Consider the following 23,111-nt stretch of genomic DNA (forward strand, 5'->3'; position numbering starts at 1 on the left):
GGCGGTATAAGTGTATTTGACGAAAACACCTGTGGAACATTAAAATTATCAACAGTCGTTGAGGAAAAATGTTTTTGTAAGAAATTATTTAATGAGTAAATAAAGATTAACCTTTTTTTTATTTTTTTTTAAAGGATGAGGACTTTATGAAACACACGAACTTAAACGCATCACCTTGCCGACTTCCGCGCTGGCTCAAAAAGCACTGAACGCACCACGACTGCTTCAGTGTTCGGGCGCCTGGGAGAAGTCAAGGTAGGAAGTTGACAGCGACTTATCGCACTCTTTTACCGATTTCCTGACCACAAACCTCTGCGTTGTTAGGGCATAACTGAGTAATAAATTATCTCGTTTTGTCGTACTGTTGTAGCAAAAAAAAAAAAAAGCTAACTCGCTGACAAACGTTTTAAAAGTTCCCGGATGTGGAAGTGTTGCTCGTCCAAATGTAACCAAATGTTGTGACGACACAGACGTTTAACTGTCCAAAGTGTGCCTTTTTTTGTTTTGTTTTGTTTTTAATTGTTTGAATGTGCTATTTTGTTGTGGGAGGGGCCCGGGCGGATGTGACTCACCGAGCTGGTGTTTGCTAACAAAGTTGGCTGATAAAAACGTGTCTTTTTTCATATATATATATATATATATATATATATATATATATATATATATATATATATATATATATATATGTATGTATGTATGTTAAATAAACAACAACAATCCTAACATTCGGTTTACATCTTGTCTTAACTTTTCGTTGCGTGTTTTGGTGTTTTTCACGTATGCGGAATTAAGTGACACATTATGAGAAATATTTTTGTAGCTCGTGATAGGGACAAGCGGTAAAAAAATGGATGGATGATGTAAAATGTTCTGTAGAAACACACAAACTGTGTGTCAGGTTGCTTTATTTGGTCTAACTGTGGCCATTAGGGTTCCATATGAGCCAAAGTGACAACGAGTTAGAAACTTTCCAGTGGGTGGTGGCACACATGCAATTAAAGTAAAAATGAAGCTAACAAATGCACGCACCGTAATTCCGAACCAGTTTGGTAATAGATTACATTGTAAGATTCCTCAGTATTTTCTAGTGTGTATTTGTTGACAAAAGGCAAAAAAGCTGGCCTCACTTAATATGTCCAAAGGCAACCAATGATTACTATGACAACAGTGATTCCTCCACTGGTCACATGACCCTTCTGCAACCTCCAGCCCAGGAGTAATTCTACATGTTGTTTTTCAGATGCAGACTATAAAATGTGTGGTGGTGGGCGACGGCGCTGTGGGGAAGACCTGCCTGCTGATTTCATATACCACCAACAAGTTCCCATCTGAATACGTCCCCACGGTGAGCCCCGACAGATGTCCCTGCTTTTTTTTTTTAAGGATAGAGCCATTACATTGAGTTAATAGGTGGAATTTAAGGACCAGGAACTCGATGTGCATTTGTTGTTGACAAGGATTGGTGTGGCCCAACAAGCTCAGCAGGTCCATAATTATTTAGGAAACACCCCTGTTGACTGCAAACTAATGACTGCATTGTGAGTCGGTGCTGATTGCACTATTAAACTTTAACCATTTAAAGCCTCTTCCCTCTCCCATCATCCTCTCTTTCCCTCTCAGGTGTTTGACAACTATGCTGTGACGGTGATGATCGGTGGCGAGCCGTACACTCTGGGACTGTTTGACACCGCAGGTGAAAGCAACTCTTATTTAGCGCAAGATGAAGCCTTTAAGAACATACTTAAAATCCTGGAGCCCCATTTACACTGCACACCAAATCTGATTTTTTTGCCCTCAAGTGACACAGATGGGATTTTTTTTGCCAGTCTAAACGCTCCAAACTGCTTCAAATCTGATCTTTTCGCATCAGATTCAGGAGGCAGTCCAAATCCGATTGAAATATTTTCAAATGTGACTGCAGTATAAGGGAAATACGACCTGAATGCGACCCGATTAGACTTAGACTTAGACAAACTTTATTGATCCACAAGGGAAATTGTTCCACACAGTAGCTCATTTGTAAAGGATGAAAGGGTAAGAATGGAAAGGATAATGCAGGTATAAAGTAGACTAAAAATGTACCATATAAATATATATGAAATATATTGCGACTTTGGGCTAGCTACATCATTCGTGTGCACGGGGAAAGACACGACCCACCAGCGGAAGTGGATACGTCATCACAACATCCGGTTTCTGTAAGCAAAGTATTTTTTCCGGTGCGTCACTCGTCAATAGTGCGCAAATAATAGGCTATATGTAATATATGAACATTATACACTTTGATTTGGCTGTGGGGTATTTGCTTACATGTTACACACGTTGCGTAAGTTGTTTCTGTACGTGAGTTGAAAAATTAAGCTAGCGTAGATCCACGCTGATGTCCTTGTTGCCTCTACTCTTAACAGCCATAAAAAAGATATACTACACTATATATTCATACATGAAAAGTTGTTTAGGGCTCGACAGGATACCATGCAAACAAGCAACGTAGTCGTGACGTACGACGACTGTTATGCCATTGATCCTCACGACTTCTTCAATAATGACACAATTCATAATCAGTGTTGCCAACTTGGCAACTTTGTCGCTAAATCTGGGGACTTTACAATCCTCTTGGCTACTTTTTTTTTGTCAGCAGCTACTAGCGACAAATCTAGTGATTTTTTTGGGGTGTTATTGGAGACTTTTTGTGTCTCTGAGACTTTTTTGAGTCTTGGAGACTGAGCTGAAAGTGTCATCAACGAGGTGCTGGCGGTCAGCTGGTGCTGCGAGCAAAGCGGTAAACCTCACAGGGAGGGAATTGCAGCGGTTTGCTTTCTGGTCTTTTATGGTGCGTTCCATTTATAGTGGGGAGTCGGAATTTCCGAGTTCCGACTGAAATTGTAAATGTAAATGTTTTTTTTACTGTCACACTTTAATAAATTCCCTAATTTGATTTGTAACTGTATACAGCCTCACTCATTTACTCACCTCAAAATCGTCTGTGTGTAATGTATGTATGTATGTATGTGTGTGTCTCTCTCTCTCTCTCTCTCTCTCTCTCTCTCTCTCTCTCTCTCTCTCTCTCTCTCTCTCTCTCTCTGTGGCAAAGTTCAAAATCTCACTAGCTAGCTCATGTCATTGCAGAGAGGAGACGCACACGCCTCCATACTGCAAATAAAATGTACATGTGCAAAGCTGCCACTGTGTCCGGCTTGGTTTAAAAAGCGAGATGTAAATATTTATTTTTACTGTCATGTCAAGCTAATATAAAATCCCTGCAACGTTCCAATTCCATCGTTCCTGTTAATGAGCCAGTCAGGAGATATGATTTGTTAGTAAATATCACAAACCTTTTATTCTTTTAATCAAATTTGATCCTTTAAACATTTATCAATGCAGAACAAAATTGATACAAAAAACAACTAAGAATCAAAAGAAGAAAAGTAATCTGCAGTTTATTCATAATGATTTTTTTAAAATTTACTTTTGTATCTCTCCTACAGCATCCATTGCCATAAATGATGGAAATTAGGTAATGACATCATCAAGCGACTTTTAGGACAGCCAATGGCTACTTTCCTCGTTGAGGAGTTGGCAACACTGTTCATAATGCAAATTAAATACAAAGACTTAAAATAATCAAAATGTCAGAACATGCGCATAATGAAGACTTGTCATTTAGTTAATGTGATTGCTCTTCTCACAAGTAATGACTGCAGCCGCTTTGCACTGTAGAAATAAAACAACTCCAAATAAGACTGGAAACAATCCACAAAGTCATGGAAATTGTTGTAATACAGCAGAACTGAAGTGATGGGACAGGACAAGAGGGAGGGGGACTCGCACTCAAGTCCAGCATGGTTTTGGGGGAGTACACCTTTAGTGTCTTGCTACTCCAAGTTGTGATGGCTACATCCCCCCTTGCAGGCCAGGAGGACTACGACAGGCTGCGACCCCTCAGCTACCCCCAGACAGACATCTTCCTTGTCTGCTTCTCCGTCGTGTCGCCGTCTTCCTATGAGAACGTCAAAGAGAAGGTCGGTTCAAAGTTGCAAATGCGGACACTTTAAACCCTCGTCACAAACTAACCTCTTTGACCGCCTTGCCTCGCAGTGGGTGCCGGAGATTACCCACCATTGCCAGTCCACGCCGTACCTACTGGTGGGTACTCAAATGGACCTGAGGGACGACCACAACACCCTGGAGAAGCTGGCCAAGAACAAACAGCGAGCTCTGATGCCCGAGCACGGAGACAAGCTGGCGCGAGATCTGAGGGCTGTCAAATATGTGGAGTGTTCAGCGCTGACGCAGGTGTGTATGCCAGTGTTTCCCCTACCAAATTTGCATAATGGGCCATGACGCATTTGTAAAAAGTAAAAAAAAAAATCTGAAAAGCGAAACAAATGTTTCGAATTACACAAAAAACTCTTCTGTCGCTTCCTTTTGTCGTATTTTTAAATGTCACAAACGGCGGCGCCATCTGAGTGCTTTTAGATGGGGGAGGGGCCAACAGCACCGTAGGTTGAGAAGAGCGACGCATGCTTTCATCTTAGAGTATCTAGAAGTCATAGATTAGTCGCTCGTCGTCGTTTTCATCCATATAGCTCGTATTACTTGCTAAATATAGCAAGAAAGACGCTAAGTCCTTCCTGCTCGGTCTTCTTTGCCTCTGTCAGACCAGCTCCGTTTATGAGCGAGCGCAAATAAGCGGTCCAAATTTATGTAAGAAATGTAACTTGTTGTGTTGTGTCGCTCAGAGGGGGCTGAAGAACGTGTTTGACGAAGCCATCCTGGCGGCGCTGGAGCCTCCTGTGTCCAAACCCAAGCGGCGCTGCGTCATGCTCTAAGGCGCTTCTCAGCCCAGACGAAGAGGGCGAGGTGGTGGGCATACTTAAACATGGCATATATATCAAGGAGGAACCAACTTTGTGGCCATCTGTAAAACATTCGAAGAAAAACTCTAAAGCGACCACTAGAGACGTGCCTTAAAAGAACAATTTCCAAAGTCTTAGATCACTTTTTTGGTCCAAAGAAGCCTCGGCCAAAAAGTGTTTCCTATTTTAAAATCCCCAAAATAATGCTGATGTGGACTAGCCGCTGTACTGCTCATCACAAAAGTGCACAACCATACAAGTGCAGATGTTAAACAGTGGCTTCCTTCAGCTAACCTAAATGTAGTTTGCAGTCCTTGTCCAAAAGCAACATGCAGTCATCGATCCAGAAGAAAATTGATATTGTGATGGGTCTTCTTCAACATGAGTGCCCTTTTGGAACATCAGTAGAAGGCTTCAGATCTTGCGCTCAAATCTTTTAATCACTTTCTGGACCAAAAGAGCTTGAAATAATTGTTCCTTTTTAGCTTATTTATCTTTATATGGGTGTAAACTAGCGTGACCTCATCACTCCTTCCACCAATGAAGCGCAAACTGCTGCTCCTTAAAGACAACACACCAGGTGCAATATTCCCGTTGAGCTGGTGCTCATCCATTGTTGTGCAATACCACTTAGTACCTCTTGAGACGCTAGTGAGTCTGCTAGCAACTAAATTTCTTACTTCCTGCTGGGGCTTGCTGACAGAAGGTTAAGGTTTGTCTTTTTAGGCCAGTACAAGAGTGGTGAGAAATAATTTTAAATACTGACTTCTGTTTACCATCACCTCTTCTCTGAATGATGCTTTTGTTCCAATATCGTAAAGACGATGAGAAGTATTATCATAAATATATCTTAATCTGTCATGTGCCAACGTGACTTTTGGAAAACGATAAGCTTCTTCAACAAACAAAAATGTTTCAGCTGCTGGCAATGAATAAAAAAACACTTGACCTTTGTTCCGTCAAATTTCTTCTTCTCCACCAAACAGATATTTTTGTCCACTTTAAAATGTAATTAGCATACTTATAAGCATGTAGTAGTATAACATACTATAAGTATACTGGAGGAGCAATAAGCGCAGACTACTTTCATAAATGTGCATGCTGCAGAGCAGGGAGCTGCTGCAGTACCCTACAGTAAACATTAGGGGGCGTGCCTCTCCTGCCTTTGGTTACAATATGCAAATGAGCTGGCTTCATTTTGATTGGCAGTCTAAAATGGATCCCGCAGGCCACCACAACACTGCGTGCAGGCTTGGCGCCACACAGGCCTTTGTCTTAGCCGCTTCCTGCTTTACCATCATGCATCGCTTTCGTGCTGTTGGGCCCCTGAACAACTACCAAGTCACAAGCGATTTGACCGCCTTTCTGTTTACATGTCCAACGTGTGTGTGTGTGTGTGTGTGTGTGTGTGTGTGTGTGTGTGTGTGTGTGTGTGTGTGTGTGTGTGTGTGTGTGTGTGTGTGCACGTGCGAGGGTTGAGGAGGGGAATTTTGGGAGACAGATTTTGCAGATTTAACTTGTAAAAAGTTGTCAGTGATATGCGCTAAAACAAAAGTGAAAGTTTACAAGATATCCGCTAATCTGATTGGCCGACTTAAAGTAACGTGTGTGTGCGTGCTCGTGCATGCGTCTCACCTGATGATTCAACTTGTGTTTATGTGGCGGCCATCTTGTCTTGCTGCTGATTCAGCCTCTGACACCTCCACTAAGGCGCCTCCTTACGCTGCTGAATATTATGGGATGGCCATCTGACCTCATTATAAGTGTGTTGCTATGGGCAACTAGCCTAAGGAAGGGGCGGGGGGTGGGGTGGGTAGTTGAGAGTTGCATAATGGGACAGAAACCTGACCTCTCTGCTCTTTTTTTGTCTTCTTTTTAAGGATGCACACACACCGGCAAATCACAACAACTACAACATGTTTGTATCGCAGGTTGCAGCAATCTCTTGATAGCCATGAAATGTCACCAGTGTGTGTGGACAAAAGCACACACACTGATCAGAGGAGTGTATGTATGTGGCATGACGGGCAGGTGAATGGATTGTGCAGAGTGAACAGTTATGGGTGATTACGTGAGGCCGTGCACGTGCAGCATGACTTCTGTGTTTTGGATATGGTCATTTGTGCGCTGCCTTTGTGTGCGTGCGCCTATTTTTGTGTCGTGGATTACAGTGACTCAACATTGTGTTCCCGTTGTGTTGAATTTGAATATAAATTAGCCTTATCAGATGTCACGTTTTTACCGTGTGTGTGTGTGTGTGTGTGTGTGTGTGTGTGTGTGTGTGTGTGTGTGTGTGTGTGTGTGTGTGTGTGTGTGTGTGGTCCGTCGGTCATTCATGTGGTTGTCGGATCATGGTTGCCTGTAAGTTGTGTGTTCATGTACGATGAATGAAACACACACACAGTCATCTATGACATAACTGGTTACCATGCATACTGTGCGACTGACTATTATGGGGTGTTCTTTGTTTTGTCACGACGTGCCCTGGTATGGAATGGTAGAGGGGGAGGGGAATAGGGTGTGTGCGTGCGTGTGTGTGTGCGTGCGTGTGTGTGTGCGTGCGTGCGTGCGAGGGGGGGTGTTTTAGTGTGCATGTTCTGTTGTGGGGGGATGACGATGGGGAGGTATGCGAGTGTGAGCATGTGCACGAGGAAGGTATAAAATGGTGGTGTGCATGTATAATACATGTGCTTGACTCTTTAAGTCGCAACTTTTGCTCTTTTTTTTTTTTTTTAAAGGCCCACCTTCTCTACGTTGTCGTGGTGTTACTCCAGTTGACTTCAAGGACTACTTCCTGTCGACGACTTATATTCGTCGACTTCCTGATTTCCGCCACTTGTAACGCTATCTTAAATTCCAGCTCACTAACTGATTAAGAAATGGTGCTAACAAAGGACCCGCAGCTGTGATTCTGTACATGGGATTTAGAAACCCAGTAGGCCTCATCTCCTTGTGGAAAGGCCACACGTATGAGCTTGGGTTCAAGTGAATTTGTGATTCCAAGTGTCTTCAGGTGTAAAAAAAGACCATCAACCATCTTTGGTTCTTTTTTTACACACCAGACCTCATCATGGCGCCCTCAGTTTGACAACAATTAGCCTAATGGGGCCAAATGATGCTGAAGGTCAGGCTCGCTGCACAGCACGCAGAGCGACATGACTCACTTCCTCCAGCCCGTTGTTTGATTTCTCACAACGAAGCAGCTCGACTTGCTCACCGCATTGTATTTTGATGTGCGGCGGTGGGCGTGTGAAGGGGACGTTACACATAGACTGACTTTTTTTTTTTTTTTGGTAAGTGGCTGCTGTAGGAGAGGAACCTTTCAGACAGGAAGTGATGATGGAGGGGGGGCAGCGGGGATGGGGCGGAGCTAGCAGCGAGGGAGTGAATTTGATTATTATGGAGTGGCAGGCCAAGCGGTGGTGGTGGGGGGGTATGCATATTATGGGATGTCTACATTCTAAGGAGGGGGGAGGGGCAGAGGTAGCGGAGAGTGTGTGTGTGTGTGCGGGTGTGTGTGGGGAGGTGTGGGGGGGGGGGGGGGCATTATGGTCTGGCCTTTTTTGTGTGTGCTGACTACACTTCACCGACTCCAACAATCCACCCAAGGCAGCGCGATTCAAAAGAGGAAAACATTTTTTAAATAATTTACAGATGATGAAATGACAAATGAACCTTGCACATAGTGTGGCTTTATGTGAACATGAACCATTTTTAGCTGGAAAGCTGAGTGATTGACAGGTAATGTAAATCTAAAAAAATATATATACATATATTCAAAATTTCAGTATTTTCTCTCACTCATTCAGAAAGTGTAACCCGTTTATTAATATGATAGAATGTATGAAAAAAATGCAATATTAAAAAGTCATGGTGTTGTGCATTAATCAGCTTAAACATCTGCAAAGGTTTCCTGAGCCTTTAAAATGGCATTTCAGTCTGGGTCAGTAGGTTACACAATCCTAGGGAAACTGCTGACTTGAGTCATTGCCACTCTCCACGTGGAGGGTAGGCCACAAAACGTCATGTCTAAGAAGTGGGGTGTTTCATCCAAGCATAGTCATACAAAGCATTTTCCTACTAACAAAAATGACAACCTATTTTGGAATCTAGACCCCCTGCTAAGGCCCAGAAGTACAAAAGTGTCATGCTCACCGGCTACTTCCTGTTAGATAAAGAACGACAGAGACACAGTCCGACAAGTTTGATACTCCACAGCCTGATGTCCAAACTTTTTTACACCAGGGGCCCCTTAGAGAAAAATATTGAACATATTTTGGAAAATTATGCTAAGCTATCTTAAAGCGACCTTTATGCAGCTGCGTAGAGTGCGCAAATTTTACAAAGTGTTGTAAACATTAGTTCAATAAACTTAGAAGAGACCAATCTCTTTGTAGCAGATTTTAAGTTCTAGAGGGCTGTCATATAAAGCAGTGGTCCCCAACCTTTTTGTAGCTGCGGACCGGTCAACTCTTGAAAATTTGTCCCACGGACTGGTGGGGGAGCGGGGGGGAATTTTTAAATTTGTATTCATTTTTTTTTTTTTCATAAAGAAATACAATCAGGTGTGCTTACAGACTGTATACCTGCAGACTGTATTGATCTATATTGATATATAATGTATATATTGTGTTTTTTATGTTGATTTAATACAAAAAAAAATAAAATAAATATTTTTTATTTTATTTTTTTTATTTTTTGTGCGGCCCGGTACCAATCGGTCTGATATAAAGGATCTCTGACTAGCTTTTTTACAATAGGTCCTTGGAAACAGCAGACCGCTCTCATTTTCCCCCAAAATGTAGTCCCGTCAAAAGAAAAACTATAAAAGCAAATGTCCACTGCAAAAGATGCAAGTTGTCAGGTCTACACCAAGTAGGAATACTACTGAAGAGAGAAGTTCAGCATCACGGTCCTTGGCTTTCTGAAAATGTGGCCCTGTACTAATGGTACCAAAGGCAAGCCAGTAGTGTTGTTATAGTTTTTGGTTTGAAAAATGTACAGTATTTTCCGGACTAAAGGCGTACTTAAATATATATTTTTTTTCTTCTCAAAACTCGACAGTGCGCCTTATAACCCGGTGCGCCCAATGTACGAAATAATTCTGGTTTTGATTACTGACCTCAAAGCAATTTTATTTGGTACATGGTTTAATGATAAGTGTGACCAGTAGATGGCAGTCAAACATAAGAGAAGTAGACTGCACTACGATGGCAATATGACTCGAGTAAACAACACCAACATTTTATATGTTCCATTGAAAATTATAGAACATTACACACGGCGCTCAAAAATCCATCAAAATGTTTTAGTACGACTTTGGTAAGCTATGAAGCCGCATAGCTTAATGTGTTTCAACATCCGAGTATTATCATGGTGTGTGCATAAGGTTAGACATACACTATATTGCCAAAAGTATTTGGCCACCTGCCTTGACTCACATATGAACTTGAAGTGCCATCCCATTCCTAACCCATAGGGTTCAATATGATGTCGGTCCATCTTTTGCAGCTATTACAGCTTCAACTCTTCTGGGAAGGCTGTCCACAAGGTTGCGTAGTGTGTTTATAGGAATTGTCGACCATTCTTCCAAAAGCGCATTGGTGAGGTCACACACTGATGTTGGCCGAGAAGGCCTGGCTCTCAGTCTCCGTTCTAATTCATCCCAAAGGTGTTCTATCGGGTTCAGGTCAGGACTCTGCGCAGGCTAGTCAAGTTCATCCACACCAGACTCTGTCATCCATGTCTTTATGGACCTTGCTTTGTGCACTGGTGCACAGTAATGGTGGGAGAGAAAGGGGCCCGCTCCAAACTGTTCCCACAACGTTGGGAGCATGGAATTGTCCAAAAAATGTTTTTGTATCCTGGAGCATTCAAAGTTCCTTTCACTGGAACTAAGGGGCCGAGCCTAGCTCCTGAAAAACAACCTCACACCATAATTCCTCGTCCACCAAATTTTACAATGCAGTCCGAAATGTAGCGTTCTCCTGGCAACCTCCAAACCCAGACTCGTCCATCAGATTACCAGATGGAAAAGCGTGATTCATCACTGCAGAGTCTCCACTGCTCTACAGTCCAGTGGTGATGTGCTTTACACCACTGCATCCGGCGCTTTGCATTGGACTTGGTGATATATGTCTTACATACAGCTGCTCGGCCATGGAAACCCATTCCATGAAGCTCTCTGCGTACTGTACGTGGGCTAATTGGAAGGTCACATGAAGTTTGGAGCTCTGTAGCAACTGACTATGCAGAAAGTTGGCGACCTCTTTGCACTATGCGCTTCAACATCCGCTGACCCCTCTCTGTCCGTTTACGTGGCCTACCACGTCGTGGCTGAATTGCTGTTGTTCCCAAACTCTTCCATTTTCTTATAATAAAGCCGACAGTTGACTTTGGAATATTTAGGAGCGAGGGCATTTCACGACTGGATTTGTTGCACAGGTGGCATCCTATGACCGTTCCACGCTGGAAATCACTGAGCTCCTGAGAGCGGCCCATTCTTTCACAAATGTTTGTAGAAACACTCTCCATGCCTAAGTGCTTGATTTTATACACCTGTGGCTGTGCCAAGTGATTAGGACACCTGATTCTAATCATTTGGATGGGTGGCCAAATACTTTTGGCATTATAGTGTATTATCTGGCGTTTTGTTTCACAATATTATGCAAAAGCAACTTTTCTTACTTTCTGGTACCTTCTGATCTGTATTTGAGATCTGCATAAATCCTGAAAAATTGCGCGCGTCCGCCTTTGTAGTCGGTGCCGACATCGTAGTTGATAAGCTTCTTCTTTTTCTCTATCGTCTTGTTATGGGACATTCATCCTCCACTGTTGCCATTTCTAATATAAAAAAGTGTAAAAATCTTATTTATATCTGTCAGTAAACCTGCCATGAAAGCGCTAAACCATACCGGTGTAGTGAGTTTACATTATTCACCCAAGGAGCTTTAGTTATTAGAGTTCCGTTTAGACGTTTTTTCACGGAACACATTTCCGGTGTTGTTTCCGGATGAGGAGGAGATGCTCCGTTATTGATTGAAGTAAAGTCGGAATGTCATTAAAACAGTTAGCTCCATCTTTTGACACTTCTTCCACTCCCGTCCTTGCATGCTACACCGCTACAACAAAGATGACGGAGAGAAGACGCTGCCGAAGGTGAGCCACGTAAATAAGACCGCCCACAAAACGGCGCATCCGGAAGCGACTGTCAGAAAGCGGCCTGAAGATGATCTGTAAAACATCATCTATGCAACATTTTGACCAAAGAACCACCATTACATGTTATGGAGACCACAAGGAAGTCTTTTACATTTAGAAAAAAATTATAATAATATGACTCCTTTATTGCGCCCGGTATGCCTTATATATGAAAAAAGCTTAAAAATAGATCATACATCGGCAGTGCGCCTTATAATCCAGTGCGCCCCATGGTCCGGAAAATACGGTAACTTTTGGCAAGTTGCAACATCCCCTTTAACAACATCCACAGCTCTGCTGTATTGCTTGGTTTTAAATGACGTCACATCCGGCTTACGTCCCGCTCATTAAATGTGCGTGGTGGTCAAGCCAGCGTCTACACTCAATGGGTACTCGGCAGCATTTAGCCTTTCTCAAAGAAAAATGCCCTATGCTTGCGTTGTTTTCGGCTGTACGAACCGTTCAAATCGCGAAAATGATGAATGTTTCTCTAGAGTTCCTTAAGAGGGCGAAAGAGTGCAAGATTTAACAAAAAGGACAAGGAAAAAAGTTAGTTTGATATGCTTTTAACGTTTAGTGTTTCCCATTTAAGTATTATCTCGATATTTCTTAACACATTTTTGCTACAAGTGTTTCAAAAAGCATTAACTCGCCGAGTCTAAATAAATTAAAGTAAATTTGAGCAAAAGCTAAAAGAGTTAAGCTTTTTAATTTTTTTTTTACTAAAGGCAGCAATCAATGTTGACATCAACAGTTATATTTTGATAAAAACGGGGAAAAACATGTATACTTGTAAACCTCGCGTGCAACAGCAACAACAAACATGGCGGTAGACGCAAAGTTAAATCATGACGGCGTGGCGCAGTGGAAGAATGGCCGTGCGCGACCCGAGTGTCCCTGGTTCAATCCCCACCTAGTACCAACCTCGTCATGTCCGTTGTGTCCTGAGCAAGACACTTCACCCTTGCTCCTGATGGGTGCTGGTTAGCGCCTTGCATGGCAGCTCCCTCCATCAGTGTGTGAATGTGTGTGTGAATGGGTAAATGTGGAAGTAGTGTCAAAGCGCTTTGAGTACCTTGAAGGTAGAAAAGCGCTATAAAAGTACAACCCATTTATCATTTATGAACCTTACCCAAGCAAAGATTATGCATGATTTATCTGGGAGAGTCTTGATACCAATTTCCTTGACCCAGTTGCACACAAAGAATGTGTAGACCTCCATGCTTTTCCAAGTTTTCATCTGTTTTGTCATGTAGAATGGCATCTGGTGCACAAGATAGTTCGACAAGCCTGGGAACGGACCGATGTATAACAAGCATAGGGATCTATTCCATTGCATAATTAGATTGATTTGCTCAAATCTGCTTTTTGCAGAATGATCTAGGCCCCTTGTGTACTCAGATAGTTTGTGCGCTGCTTGCTGCACAACTGCAATCTTGGCTTGATTGACCACCACTCTTTTTTACGCCAAGGAAGAAGTCACGTGACGGAACACAAGCAATGGGTGGCCAATTAGTGGAATAATATGTACATCAGTACCTCCACTTACGAGCTCAATTGGTTCTGTGAAGGAGCTCTTAATTCAAAACATTTGCATCTCAAATCAACGTCTCCCACTGATATTAATTGAAATTAACTTGATCAGTGCTTGCCCTCAAAACAGCACAATTTTACCTTGTAACATATATCCATCCATCCATTTTCTACCGCTTTTATATAGAAATATATAAAAACAATACAATTTACAACTAACAACAACAGTAGTTTTATGAAGTAATGTAATAACGTACAGTGGTGTCTACTCATGTACTGCAGGGATGTGAAATTTTTGAGATTTTAATATTCTTTTATATCCCCTTGCAATTTTTCCACAAATTTAAATGTCTTTAAATACACATTAACATCGATCAACACACTGTAGTGTAGCTTACAAATGGAAGCGGAATGGCCGCTCTACTCACTTTACCTTGCAAGGTGAAAATAAAAACATTAATAAATAATTATAATTAATTTAAGGTTTTAAATAAGCGCTCATGCGATGAGGTGGCGACTTGTCCGAATGCAGCTGAGATAGGCTCCAGCACCCCCGCGACTCCGAACGGGACAAGCGGTAGAAAATGGATGGATAATTAGCGCTCCTGTAACCATGGCTAGCTGTTAGCGGTGTTATACTGTATTATTTAAATATCTTAGTATTGCACAATGACAAGGTACCTTTAGGACCATTTTAATTTAAAACACAATCACAATTTTATACAGGATATATAGGTAGGGGGTCCCCGCTCCATCTGGGCCTTAGTTTGCTTGCCCCTAGCCTTTGAGGACCCCTGATATCCAACATTTACCTTGAAGAGGGAAATTATACTGTGTGTTTTAGCTGCTTCTGCGTCAGCAGTTTTTTTTAAATTTTCATATATAAAAGGTCCACTATTTATTAGGGATGTCCGATAATATCGGACTGCCGATAATATCGGACTGCCGATATTATCGGCCGATAAATGCTTTAAAATGTAATATCGGAAATTATCGTTATCGGTTTAAAAATTATCGGTATCGGCTTCATAAAGTAAAATTGATGACTTTTTAAAACGCCGCTGTGTACAAGGACGTAGGGAGAAGTACAGAGCGCCAATAAACCTTAAAGGCACTGCCTTTGCGTGCCCGCCCAGTCACATAATATCTATGGCTTTTTACACACACACATGTGAATGCAAAGCATACTTGGTCAACAGCCATACAGGTCACACTGAGGGTGGCTGTATAAACAAGTTTAACACTGTTACAAATATGCGCCACACTGTGAACCCACACCAAACAAGAATGACAAACACATTTCGGGAATACATCCGCACTGTAACACAACATAAACACAACAGAACAAATACCCAGAACCCCTTGCAGCACTAACTCTTCCGGGACGCTACAATCTACACCCCCGCTACCGCCTACCCTCCACACCCACACCTCAACCCCGCCCCCCCCCCCTCCCCCCAACCCCGCCTACCTCAACTTCCTCATGCTCTCTCAGGGACAGCATGTCCCAAATTCCAAGCTGCTGTTTTGAGGCATGTTAAATAAAATTATGCACTTTGTGACTTCAATAATAAATATGGCAGTGCCATGATGGCATTTTTCTCCATAACTTGATGAGTTGATTTATTTTGGAAAACCTTGTTACATTGTTTAATGCATCCAGCGGGGCATCACAACAAAATTAGGCATATTAATGTGTTAATTCCACGACTGTATATATCGGTATCGGTTGATATTGGAATCGGTAATCAAGAATTGGACAATATCGGAATTTTGCAAAAAAGCCATTATCGGACATCTCTACTATTTATATATTATTCTTGACAGGCATTGGACTCATTCTACTCCAGTATGGTGCAGAGTAGGACGCCATGTTGGCTACAGGCCCAGTCATGTTTTTGATCATTTATTTTTAAATCCTATGAATATCATCTGCTTCTTCTTCCCCTTAGTGTCCTTCACACTGTCTTTCTTCATTCCCATGGTTGGAAAACAAAGTTAAGTCATTCTGTACCTAATAAACCAATGCTAGCCAGTAAGATCAGATGTTTTGTGGGGTTCTTACGGGGTTCACTGTGACATTTACTACTAACAGCAAAAATGCTTGTAAGTTTTCTTGCAACTTAAAGGAGAACTGCACTTTGTTCGGAATTTTGCCTATCATTCACAATCACTTGTTAGACAAGAACATATATATATCTTTCTATTTTTTTTATACATTGTAATTTGTAATATACGGCAAGCACGAGGTGGCTAATAATGCAGCTAATGGGAGTAATCTATTGCGCCTATAAAATCCTTTAAAAAAAAATAAAAAAACTTACAAAAAGTGCCAACAAAACTCCATCTACATGTTGTGACCTGAATATCAACCAAGTATTAGTGATATTGATATTACAAGCGCGAACACTGAGTAACTGCTTTTAGTGGTGCCGTGATCCCAGAGGGGTAACTAGCTTATGCAGTTATTGACATACTGAGCTGGTAAGCTGCTGCATCGCCTCTGAGTTGGTCAAATTTATGTAGGATTTTTTTTATTTTGTCCTGTCCAGCCACTCAGACAAGTCATATTGTTTATGTAAATTAGGCCTGGGCAATTATTTTGACTCTAGGGGGCAAAATTTTGAGAAAAAAATGTGTCTGGGGCCCGGTATATATATTTTTAGGAACACTAATACAAAACCTCACAATAATGTTTGATTGACTGCTAAAAACAATAATTACAGAATGTACATGAAAATAAAGACTGTGGGATTTACAATATTACCTATGAACGATAAAACACTGACTATTGACAACATATGAACGTGCTGTACAGATTTACTTTGCAAAAGAGACGTGTGGGATACTTCTCTTGTTGCCTTATTTGTAGTTGACTTTATTATATGGATTTATATTCATGTTTGGAGCAGGAGGGGGTAGAAAGAGAAAAAAAGAAAGACAGAGGGGGAAATTGCGGGGACAAAAAGGCATAAGACAGAGAGACAACAACACAAATAACAGAACAGCATCAGAAAATATGTACAAATATGATTAAAAAAATTATAGCAAAGAAGCAGTTAGTGAAGTAAATATTAATAACACAGAAATGACAATGAACATTATTGTACTACAAATGGAGCAATACAAATACCAATAGCACTATTGATACTGAATATAACAATAATTACCTCTATTATCAACAATGCAATTGTTTCAAATGCAACAATACATATATGTAATGATAAGACTTAGACTTCCTTTTTATTGTCATTCAAATTTGAACTTTACAGCACAGATAAGAACGAAATTTCGTTACATACGGTAAGCTCATGGTAGTGCAGGATAAAAAAACAATAAGGTGCATATATAAATAAATAAATATATATAGATAATATATAAGTATATATATATAAAATAAATAAATATATATAAATATATATAAATAAATAAATAGGTTACTGTACAGATAAATATATTGCACTTTTTCACATGCGTCCACGTTTATGGATGTATGTTATATTGTCTTTTTTATTCCAGCGAGTTAATCCATTTTGGGGGGTGTTGAGGGGATAATTTAATTATGATGCGTTCAAGAGTCTTACGGCTTGAGGGAAGAAGCTGTTACAGAACCTGGAGGTTCTGCTTCGGAGGCTGCGGAACCTCTTTCTAGAGTCCAGCAGTGAAAACAGTCCTTGGTGGGGGTGGGAGGAGTCTTGGCAGATTTTCTGAGCCCTGGTCAGGCAGCGGCTTTTTGCGACCTCCTGGATAGGAGGAAGAGGAGTCCTGATGATCTTTTCCGCCGTCCTCACCACTCTCTGGAGAGACTTCCAGTCTGAGGCATTGCAGGCTCCAGTCCAGACAGAGATGCTGTTGGTCAGCAGGCTCTCTATAGTGCTTCTGTAGAATGTGGTGAGAATGGGGGGAGGGAGCTGTGCTCTTTTCATCCGACGCAAAAAGTGCATGCGCTGCTGAGCTCTTTTTACAAGAGCTCCGGTGTGTAGGGATCAGGTTATATTGTCAGTTATCTGCACCCCCAGGAACTTGGTGCTGCTTACTTTCTCCACCGCTGTGCCGTTGATGCAGAGTGGAGCGTGGCTGGACTGGTGCTTCCTGAAGTCAACGATGATCTCCTTGGTCTTGTTGACATTCAGGACCAGGTTGTTGGTTCTGCACCAGTCAACCAGATGTTTCACCACCTCCCTGTAGTCCATGTCATTGTTGTCACGGATGAGGCCCACTACTGTCGTGTCGTCCGCATACTTCACAATGTGGTTCGTAGTGGGCCTGGCGTAGCAGTCATGAGTCATCAACGTGAACAGCAGCGGACTCAGGACGCAGCCCTGGGGGGAGCCGGTGCTCAGGGAGATGGCACTGGAGGTGTTGTTGCCCACTCTCACAGATTGGGGTCTGTCTGTGAGGAAGTCAAGCAGCCAGTTGCAAAGGGGGGTACTGAATCCAAGGGGGGCCAGTTTGCTCACCAAGTGCTGCGGGATGATGGTGTTGAATGCTGAGCTGAAGTCCAGGAACAACATCCGCACGTGTGTGTCCTTTCCTTCCAGATGTTCTAAGCTCAGGTGGAGTGCAGAGGAGATGGCGTCCTCTGTGGAGCGGTTAGGGCGATAAGCAAACTGGTATGGGTCTAATGTGGGGGGAAGTCTGGAGACAATATATTCCTTTACCAGCCTCTCGAAGCACTTCATTATGATGGGGGTGAGTGCAACAGAGCGGTAATCATTGAGGGAGGAGATTGTGGGTTTTTTTGGCACTAGAATGATTGTGGCCGTCTTAAAACATGATGGTACCACAGCCTGGGTCAGAGAGATGTTGAAGATGTCTGTGAGAACCCCAGCCATAACTTGAATTACAAAAGAAAGCAGATATATGGAGGGGAAGAAAGAGAAGCGAACTGTATTAACCTTGTAGATTGTTATAGTAACAATAGGGTAAGCTTTGTCAGTGTGCCGTGTGTTACCCAGTTTCCCCTAGGGGAACAACATTAATATATGTTTGATGAAACATGATTATATGCATGAGTGTATGTATGTGTATGTGCCTGTGTATGTACATAATGTGTATATGTTTGTTTGTACAGTGAATGTGTGTGTGTGTGGATGTATGTATGTATGCATGTATGTACTGTATGTATGCCAGTATGTATGTACTGTATTTGTGTATGTATGTGGGAGCATAGGTACCTTTTGTGAGTGCTTCTCTCTCTCTCTCTCTCTCTAGGTCGTCCTCAGACGAGCCTTCCATCGTTGCTTCCAGTCATCCCGATTCTCCATACATTTGGCCAGTTCCTTGGTACTCTGAGCTCCTGCATCTTTCTTGAGTATGTCCACGTATGTTAGTGTGGGACGTCCTCTTGACCTATGCCCATGTGTTGGTTCCCACAGCACCAATTTGCTGGCTGGCAGCTCCTGATGCCTTTGGCAGTGTTCTGCTGGTCTCATTCTCCTTACAGCAATCTTCTCGCTCACCCTTGGTATTCCCTTGTAGAGGATTCTGTTGGTTACGTGCGCACTCTTGTTGATGTTAAGCACTGCACGCAGCATCCTGGTGTAGCATTCATCCAGAGACTTCTCCAGGATTGGCTTCAGGGTCCAGCATTTGCTGCCATAGAGGAGAACGGACTCAACTGTCGGGACAGACACGAAAAGAGAGTTGCTTGCGCCCACGCTTTTTTTTCTTTTTACCAGCTTGATGATTATGATTCATTCCTTATCTAAACGGTAAAATATATGAACATCCCATCAGTTGGCACCCGATTAAGAGCAGACATTGTACAGTCAGTGGATGTTTTATTATGTTTGTAGTTTGTATTACTTGTTTAGTACTTAGCAATAGTGCGACATGCTGGATCTGCATGTCATTCAGCTTCTAAAACTTGTTGTTCATCCTCTTTATATTCAGGCTCAAAAATATAAGGCTCTCATTAAGCCTGCCATGATTAATGGTGGTGGTTGTTGTAGGAAATACCAAACGTGATGCGTCTGTGAAATTAGTGTGCTGCAATATGCTTAAAATGTCAAATACGTAGATAACACATGTTATTACTAATGTGCCTGTTACTACATTACATACTACATTACAACCCTCGTGTGAACATACATTACATACTGTATATACAACGTCTATATACTATAGACGTTGATGGGTTTTTTTGGATGTTTTTTAGAGCGATTTATAGGCGCAATAGAGCCAATCCTATTACCTCTACTGTTAGCTGGCTTCTGCTAGCGTTTATTTACAAGTTGGAATGCACAAAAAAAGAACAACATATGTGTTCTTATCTCACATAAGGATTGTGAACGATAGACAGAATTCCCAAAAAAGTGCAGTTTCTCTTTTAAAGCATAATAATTAGCCAGAGACAACTCTTATTTAAAGTTAAAGTTAAAGTACCAATGATTGTCACACACACACTAGGTGTGGCGAAATTATTCTCTGCATTTAACCCATCACCCTTGATCACCCCCTGGGAGGTGAGGGGAGCAGTGGGCAGCAGCGGTGGCCGCGCCCGGGAATCATTTTTGGTGATTTAACCCCCAATTCCAACCCTTGATACTGAGTGCCAAGCAGGGAGGTAATGGGTCCCATTTTTATAGTCTTTGGTATGACTCGGCCGGGGTTTGAACCCACAACCTACCGATCTCAGGGCGGACACTCTAACCACTAGGCCACACATTTCAAAACACTCCCTAAGGGGAACTGCACTTTTTTGAGAATTTTGTCTATAATTTACAACCCTTATTTACAACACATATGTTTTATTTTTCTTTAATGCATTCTTAATATTAAATAAATGTGATCAAATGTCTGCTTCCAATGGAGCATATGGGAGCTGCTCTATTCTGCCTATAAAGCTCTTAAAACACATTGAACCCCCTCCATTAAAGTTTTATATACATGACGTATATATTTAACATAGTAACGGGCACATTTATAATAACATTTAATATTTACATGTTTTGATCATTTTAAGCATACATGGTGCATTCATTTCAAAAACGCATCACAACGTTGGCTTTTTTTCCAACAACATAATTTATTACTACTCACTGACTTCATGAGAGCCAAAACATATAATAAAACATCACTTACTGTACAATGCCTGCTGTCATTTGAGTACCTACTGATAGGATCTTGTTATATTCCCATTCATCCATCCATCCATCTTCTTCCGCTTATCCGAGATAATGTTACATTCCCATTTCAGTTAAAGAATGACTCAAAAGAGGGGTGGAACCAAGCATCTTTTCGTGTTGGTCTCACTGTTACCGTGTCCAAATTGGCTGTCAAAGTATACCAACTTGTCAGAATACGTCCTCATCCTTCTACTATCCAGGTGAGAGGCATGGTGTATGACAATAAACTAAACTTCTACAATAAACTTCCACAAGCAAGGAAGCATCTTACCACCCGATGTCAGTATAGGCACACTATAAATAGTTTGTCTGCGTTAGCACTTATAATACCAATATCACTAATACTTGCTTAATATTCAAGTCACGGAATGTAAATGTGGTATTGTTGGCGGTTTTCGAATGGTTATTTATTGGGTTTTATGGCCGGAATAGAGGACTTCACATTGGCTCTGTTGTAAGCGGACTTTTATTTACGTTTATTTACGAGTTAGAATGCATTAAAAAAATAAAAATACATCTGTCATATCTTTTATAACGATTGTGAACGAATTTCCCCCCAAGAATGTAAATCCCCTTTAAATTGGGGCACTCCTAAGTTGAGGTACCACTGTACCATAATATTTTTAGAATATGTGAGCCCCTGGCAGCACTTTAGCCACCCCTGCTGTAGATGGACTAAATGTGAAAATACTTTTATTTTAAGTTTTATGATTTAATAAAGAAGGTGGCGACTTGTCCAGGGTGTACAACGCCTTCCGTCCGAATGCAGCTGAGATAGGCTCCAGCACCCCCCGCGACCCCGAAAGGGACAAGCGGTAGAAAATGGATGGATGGATGGATTTAGTAAAGAACCTTACCGCAACTTCCTACTTCAGAAACATGATCCAGAGCATGTTTTAAGTCCACACCCGCCACCAACGCGCAAATGTACATTATCAGTCATGCTAGCAGTCTGTTTACTGCTTGAACATGAGTTTAGTATTTTGTCTTTCCATGGCGACCTGGACCACCGCGCAGGGTCACCTGCTCTTTGATTGGTCAGCAGGACCCCTCCCATTTTCAGCTCATCCTGCAGGACAACTTGGTGCAGTTGAGTCCAAAGTGTTTGGACGGGCCTCCTGCACAACTAATATGGAATGCATTTTGACTTACATGGTACTCTGACCCTGTCTGTCTGTAAAACAAAACAAAACAAAAAACACTTTCGCCCCCTTTGCCCATCACCATGGTGACCAGCTGCACAGGAGCACTATTATGGTCTGTAGCCCCCGCCCCCCGCCACTTCTTTTCTGTTAGGTGTCAGAAATGATATCATTATGCAACACACAATTCTGCACAAGGTGCTGAGAAGGGGGTGTCTCCAGACATGCAGAGGGTTTCTATGACAACTGCCCCGACTATCTTTCTGATTGGAGATTGTGATGTTATCCGCCCCCCCCCCCCCAAAAAAAAGCACACATGAACACTGTGTCCACGGTTTAAGAGAGGAGATAGGTGGGGGAGGGGCCACGATGCCAAGGCAAAAAAAGGAGACGAAAGAAAGGCGACAAGTTGGGCCTGAAAGGACAATGGAGCGTTCGTTGGTGAGCATGTACGCTCACCTGAGGATGAGACCATCCATGGACGTCCCACAAGGGTGTTGTCCCGCTGCTGTCTTTCCACAACAACAATTATTTCCATCTATTGTTACATTTTAACTTTAGTTTATTAAAAAAAAAAAAAAAAAAAAGTATTGTTTTTTCCTGCCACAGGAAAGACACATACTACCCACAATGCACTAGGCCTTGGAGGAATGTGACACCCTCAATACACAAAAAGGGAACAGAGGGAGCTTTTTTTCCCCCTTATACCTTGTTGGACTATTTTAATGAGTGACAATAACTTACTTGCTGCAGTGTCCAATTAATAGGCAATCAATGTATTGATTAGCGTGTGTTGCAAGCGCTTCCGCGCCACATGAGCCGATGTTAGCACGTAGATGTGTCTGTGGAAAGTCTGCCTGCCGCCTGCACGATGTGCTGCACAGTCAATGGTGGGAAAAAACAGTCTAGACGTTTTTCCCACCATTGACTCTCCATTATGTGTGTAGCTACCTCAGTTAGGTCCTGACTACACTTTGACCTCTGACCTCCACACTCAAATGTACAGGTTGGCTCCCCCCAGTGATGCAAAGATAAGGTCATTAAAGGTAGAGGAGAGTTCAGGTGTACATGTATGGGGGGGGGGGGGGGGGTGTCATCCTGCTGTTCCCCCACCTAACCCCCCCAAAACACAAGACCCTGTGGCCCTCAGTGTCATCATCCCACAGTCAACTTAGTGTACAGTACACAGTACGTGCGCACCATCACAACTGAACGTGCACGCTCAAGTCAGCAGTCATGTGACACAT

At 42.2% G+C, this 23,111-nt stretch overlaps 1 protein-coding gene and 1 long non-coding RNA gene across 4 annotated transcripts; one reads left to right on the forward strand and one right to left on the reverse strand.

Moving 5' to 3' along the window:
* The first annotated feature begins 198 nt into the window (after positions 1 to 198).
* Positions 199 to 22,733, forward strand: LOC133610534 (cell division control protein 42 homolog). Of its 3 annotated transcripts, XM_061966888.1 has the most exons (7): positions 199 to 255; positions 1,241 to 1,345; positions 1,621 to 1,693; positions 3,913 to 4,022; positions 4,099 to 4,296; positions 18,807 to 18,878; positions 18,971 to 21,752. In XM_061966888.1, exons 2-7 carry the CDS (start codon positions 1,241 to 1,243, stop codon positions 19,301 to 19,303), a joined length of 891 nt encoding a protein of 296 aa, XP_061822872.1. In that variant the 5' UTR covers positions 199 to 255; the 3' UTR covers positions 19,304 to 21,752. The 3 variants fall into 3 exon arrangements, with proteins under 3 accessions (XP_061822872.1, XP_061822875.1, XP_061822874.1); XM_061966891.1 differs by lacking the exons at positions 18,807 to 18,878; positions 18,971 to 21,752 and adding an exon at positions 4,743 to 5,825; XM_061966890.2 differs by lacking the exons at positions 199 to 255; positions 1,241 to 1,345 and adding an exon at positions 1,364 to 1,538 and having other exon boundaries at positions 18,971 to 22,733.
* LOC133610536 (uncharacterized) lies at positions 3,314 to 6,606 on the reverse strand. Its single transcript, XR_009815892.1, has 3 exons — positions 6,495 to 6,606; positions 4,075 to 4,261; positions 3,314 to 4,000 (listed from the first exon to the last, which is right to left on the reverse strand). It is a non-coding gene; the product is annotated as an uncharacterized lncRNA (long non-coding RNA).
* Positions 22,734 to 23,111: the final 378 nt, after the last annotated feature.

This window comes from Nerophis lumbriciformis, linkage group LG11 (genome assembly GCF_033978685.3).
Source record: "Nerophis lumbriciformis linkage group LG11, RoL_Nlum_v2.1, whole genome shotgun sequence".
NCBI classification, from domain to species: Eukaryota; Metazoa; Chordata; class Actinopteri; order Syngnathiformes; family Syngnathidae; genus Nerophis; species Nerophis lumbriciformis.

Bases quoted from the DNA above. Each gene is read 5' to 3' on its own strand.
- LOC133610534 (XM_061966888.1), top strand. From the start codon at position 1,241: ATGCAGACTATAAAATGTGTGGTGGTGGGCGACGGCGCTGTGGGGAAG. The intron at 1,694-3,912 runs GTGAAAGCAACT...CCCCCCTTGCAG, and splicing joins GGGACTGTTTGACACCGCAG to GCCAGGAGGACTACGACAGG. The intron at 18,879-18,970 runs GTACTCTGAGCT...TGGTTCCCACAG, and splicing joins TACATTTGGCCAGTTCCTTG to CACCAATTTGCTGGCTGGCA.